Source organism: Montipora foliosa, chromosome 7 (assembly GCF_036669935.1).
Source record: "Montipora foliosa isolate CH-2021 chromosome 7, ASM3666993v2, whole genome shotgun sequence".
NCBI lineage: Eukaryota > Metazoa > Cnidaria > Anthozoa > Scleractinia > Acroporidae > Montipora > Montipora foliosa.
In genome coordinates, this window is record NC_090875.1 from 32,454,610 (window position 1) to 32,459,609 (window position 5,000).

General features: G+C 41.6%; 2 protein-coding genes across 2 annotated transcripts in view; both read left to right on the plus strand.

Moving 5' to 3' along the window:
- Positions 1-1,111, plus strand: part of LOC138010732 (uncharacterized) — a 4,977-nt gene extending 3,866 nt beyond the window's left edge. The window contains exons 5-6 of the mRNA XM_068857703.1: positions 173-371; positions 726-1,111. Of these exons, the coding sequence (XP_068713804.1) occupies positions 173-371; positions 726-892 (366 nt within the window). The 3' untranslated portion in view covers positions 893-1,111. The remainder of the gene's footprint in view (positions 1-172; positions 372-725) is intronic.
- A 2,581-nt stretch (positions 1,112-3,692) lies between these two features.
- Positions 3,693-4,376, plus strand: LOC138010116 (craniofacial development protein 2-like). The gene has a single exon (XM_068857071.1). The coding sequence runs from the start codon at positions 3,693-3,695 to the stop codon at positions 4,374-4,376; it is 684 nt and encodes a 227-aa protein (XP_068713172.1).
- The last annotated feature ends 624 nt before the right edge of the window (positions 4,377-5,000 follow it).

Genomic DNA, 5,000 nt, shown 5'->3' on the forward strand with positions numbered 1-5,000 from the left:
ACAACAATCCCTGAATGGAAAAAGGCTTTATAAGCTTGTTCGAAAGCTACAATAGACTGCCGTCACATTACAAGTAGTTCGTTAATGAGCAATGCCTCATAACACCCTTTCATTATTTATTTTCCATGTTCAGTGGCTCACAGCCACTTTGATTATGTCACTTTCTGATTAGGGAGGCAAAGACGGTCAGGTTGAGATGCCAAGAAAGCAGACTGAAGTGAAGTTGAAGGTTGTCGGAACTCTTAAAGACCGTTCTGAACTGAGTGAAGAAATGACGGATCTATGCGAGAAACTTCCCATTTACGTCGTTGTCGAGGGGGAGGTGGACTCAACTGCCTCCGTACAACCCACGAAAACAGTGCCCGCGAAACGTAAGTGAAAACAACCGAGACATTGACTGTAACAGTACATTAATTATAATCAATCATAAATTTGTATCACTTAGTGTGCGATCTCGCCCTTCAGCACGTGTGATTTATATGAGATAAATCGAATCCTTTTACCCATTTACCCATTTATTTTTTCTTATTTTGATCAGTATCATGACAGTTTGTATCATGTTAATTGCGATACAGATAGGTAGTTTCCATGACTTTGATCAGCGACGTTTAGAGACGAATGAAGTACAGTCTTGAACAGTCGATGTTTACTAGCGTCTAAAATTACCATTCTTCAAAAGTTCTAAGTTGTCAAGGTCTATTTTTTACGGTTTCTGTTTTGTCTAGGGTCCAAACGTAACCTCGGGAGACGTCTTGTCTGTCGTGTTGTGTGCAGCTTTGTGTGCCGCCCTGTGTGCTCAAGGATTTGTGCTGGTTGGATCTGCCGTAATGTGTGCCGTCCAGTGTGCAATAACGTGTGCCGTAGAGTCTGTAATTGGGTCAACGTTGGATAAAGCTCGCTTTGCGTGCCTTTACCGAGCAATTTATGTAACGTCTGACCGCTATATATTCTTCTCTTGGAAGAGTAATCATTTATAGCATTTTGTTTAATTTGACTGTTATAAAATTTTAAAAAAACCGACAGCAAGGTTCACCTTGTAAATCTCTGATTAACAACGTAATTCTGTATGATTTAAATAAACCAAGCAAATAAAGTCATTTAGTTCACCATGGTCCGGAGTCTTTAATTATTACTAACGCGCGTTACCGTTCTCAAGAATTGCTTTCAGTAACCTAACAGTACGGTCGACCGCGAAATTATTGCAGGGAAGACAGTCGCAAATTCAAGAGAATTCAACAGTTGCAATTCCAAGAGAACGCTGATTCATACCAACAATTCTTTCATTCGTCTTTCAGAATTGCCTTTAGTCCAAAATGACAAAAATTTGCCAATATAATATTGGCCTGGTGATGCAAAGAAATACGGCCATGACGATTTCTAGAACTAAGATAGCTATAAGACACGTGCTCAGTTTTAATTTTTCTTGTTTGCAATAAAACTGCCACCATTATTAGGGTCCAAGTTTCTACCTCCTTTTACCTCGTTTGTCTTGATGAATATTACCCTACCCTTGAGAGGTTCAAAAGCATGGCGTATATTATTCACTTTGCCACGCCAATGGAAAAATAAATTTTTGATAAATGACATAAAGTCACAGAGACTTCGTCATCATCCCTTTTATGCAGCACTTCATGAATTTGTTTTACCATTCAGAAGAACGGTTCATTTCATGTCAAGCGTTCGAAGGTGAATTCTGAAGAACAAATGATTAGACAACTAAAGGATGGCATTGACCAAACATGAGGAATGTAGCTGTGCAAGCCTGAAGCGGCCAGTCGCGTTTTTAATTTGCCACACATTTGTCTCTGACCTTTTTTCCTCCCGAATTGGAAGCCGCGTGCAAATTCATATGACTTTGGTTAATGAAGTCATTTTTCTTAACTGCTGTACTTTCTGACCGTGTTTTTCAGCCGTCAAGATTTTCCTATATACTGGTAAGGTCTATTATTAATTTCCGCATTCCCAAATTTCACGTTTTCTGATGTGTTAATCTCAACACTGTGACGCTCACCTTTCATGCTACAAAGACTTGTTTGTTTGCCTAAAATGGATCGCAAAGCGCAGTTTCTGTATACGCTCTTTATTTTCTGCCTTTCTGTTATCACGCTTTACATAAGTTAGCGGTGGGAGTGAAGCTTGCGAGCTTTTCTCGCTTTGTCCAAATCCAGTGGCTAGAGAAATCTAAATTTTGCCCGGAAATCGAGCTTACCAACCGCAACACATTTTACAATCAATCATTATGACAAAAATGAAGTTGATCACCATCTGATTTTGGGACGATTGATGATGTAATCTGTAGAGAATAGTTGAAGCAGATACCCAATACTGTAACGGCTGAAGGAAGTGCTGATTATAGGTCTGGAGGTCACCTTTGGATTTTAATTTTGAATCATTCTTCTTTGAGCCGGTGCGCGCTGCAAGAAGTTTTTAAGATTTATTTGTTCATTTATTTTGCCAAGAAATACTGAGAGTGAGCCATGTAGAGAGGCAAAACAAAAGACTTAAGAATTTGTTCATGCTTAGCGTGCGTATATCGAGTTATGGATGCACGCGGGAAGTTTGGAGAGCACGAAAGATGCGTAAGAGTTTCACGAGGCGATAGCCGAGTGCAACTCTAGCCTCTTGAGAGCTTTATATGGAGACGCCGTGTTGGTGTCATGGCCTCGAATCAACAAAATATCTGGACCTCAGTTTGCGATAAAAGCACGCTCTCTTTGCTCGTGAACTGAACTAAATGAGCATAAACATGTCTTCTACAGCTTTTAATGCTTAATTTGCCAAACATCATAAGGCGAAACCGTTTTTGAACCAGACAGCTTTATCTCAGTTACTGTCTTGAGGTCACGCATCAAAATAGCAAACGCAAGTTCCAAAAATGGCTCAACTGCACAAGAGAACTTGCCAAGTTGTGATAAGCAGTAATTCATGAAATGTTTTCCATCACCAGGACCAGGGTTTGTCTTAATATCACGACAAAGGTTAAACCTCAAATAAACCATTCGGTGGATTAGGCTTTTAGAAACAACTTTTAATTTCGTTGAAATATTCCTGCAATTCGTACTTGACATAAGTTCAAGCTTAGGCTGATTAAATTTTCTTTCGAGAGATTCGAGTTGAAGGAAAATGTCCGACGTGACCATTTGTTTTTGGTTCGACTAAAATTACGAGCAGCATTTTTCCGAGTTCACTTATATTTCCAAAAGAAAAGGCATTTGGTTGTGTGCAAAAATTGGAGGAGGCTCGCCTTGTAGTTGTTGACGAGGTGGTACATCCTGGACGATTTTGAAACACTTCGCTTCAAGATACTCTATTTGTTTTCGTATTTTTCTTTTTCATCGCAGGAAATCTTGGACAGACATGCGCTCCCGATACAGCATTTTTGCGTTACATTTGTGTTACAAATGGCCAAGGAATTTATAGCTTTTAGTGGCAGAAAAACTCCACGCTGGCCTTGTCACCTTGTCGCGGTGGTGGAGCTTGTGTGTCCCAGTGACCCCAAGAGCTTTTCCGTTGGGTTCAACCGTGCCGGATTGGTCGAGGGATAGAGACCTGATAATGGACAGCCCTTGGTCTTCCAGGATGGGGGTTGGGCGTTAAACTAATCACCAAACCTCGTAAAACATGAATGATTACAGAAACCTTACACATTAGAGTCAATCCGACCGAATCAAGGGGGCCGAGCGGAACACAACATGACGCTCCAGAGTGAAAGCCGCGTGGAAACTCTGGAACCGAGGACGCCAATAGTGCACCCAAAAACACAGTTGAGGATAGGAAACTGGAACGTGAGAACCTTGTATGCACAAAGGAAGACAGCCCAAGCGGCGAAAGCAATGAGTGAAGCTACGTTGCAGATTAAGAGCAGATGGTGTGGATCGGGGAAGTTCAGTCTCTGTACAGGTGAGACAATAGCGTACTCTGGCAGAGACGACGAAGTTTACCAACACGGCGTGGCCATCATGCTAGACAAAGATGCAGCAAAAGTATTGATCAACTGGAAACCTATTGATGAGCGAATAATTCGAGCCAGATTCCATTCTATGTACGTCAAGTTAACACTGATCCATGCCTATGCCCCCACCAATGTCACTGATGAAGAGGTGAAAGATCATTTTTATGAGAAGCTCCAGACAATAGTGGCAAAAACACCGAAGCACGACTTGCTGGTTATCACTGGAGATTTGAATGCAAAGGTAGGAAGCGATGTAGAAGAATATGAAAGAGTAATGGGTATACATGGAGTTGGAACCAGGAACGACAGTGGCGAGAAACTATGCGATTTTGGGGGCATGAATGACGTGGTGATCACAAGTGCGATATGTCCACATAAGGAGATCCATAAACAAACATGGATAGACGCACTTGCAATCAGATAGACCACGTGTTAATCAACAGGAAATTTAGAACCTCTATGCTGGACAGTAGAGCCATACGATCAGCTGATATCGCCAGTGACCACCACCTGGTGTGTACCAAACTGAGGCTTAAGCTAAAAAGAGCTCGTAAAAGATGTGGAATTAGAAGGACGAGATGTGACACTCAGAAGCTGGAGAACGATGGGTGTATGAGGTAGTTTCGTTTGGAACTAAGGAACAGGTTTGAGATATTGCAGAGGGAGGAGCCGGAAGATGACGAAACAGAGCCAGTTCATCCGAAAACTATGAGGGCAAACCGTTGCGACGCGTATTCCGATTACGAATGACGGATGAAATATGAAGCTAATCGCAAAATCAACATCTCGGTAAACATTAGAACGACGAAACCAGTAATGTATGTCACTCTTGATATCTCGAAAGGCAGAAAATGAGACCCACCGGACTGTAACCATGGCAACATTTTTGCCCTAATGATCAGTGATATTGGGTGTGTTTTCACGTGCTTCGGTAGCGAGTGACAACCGGAAACCCCGTGAAAACAGTTCTTTTGCCAACTCAACTCTCAACTCTCTTAAAGTTTAGGAAGTCGGCAAACTTTAATAGAACTCTCATTAAATTTAAGGA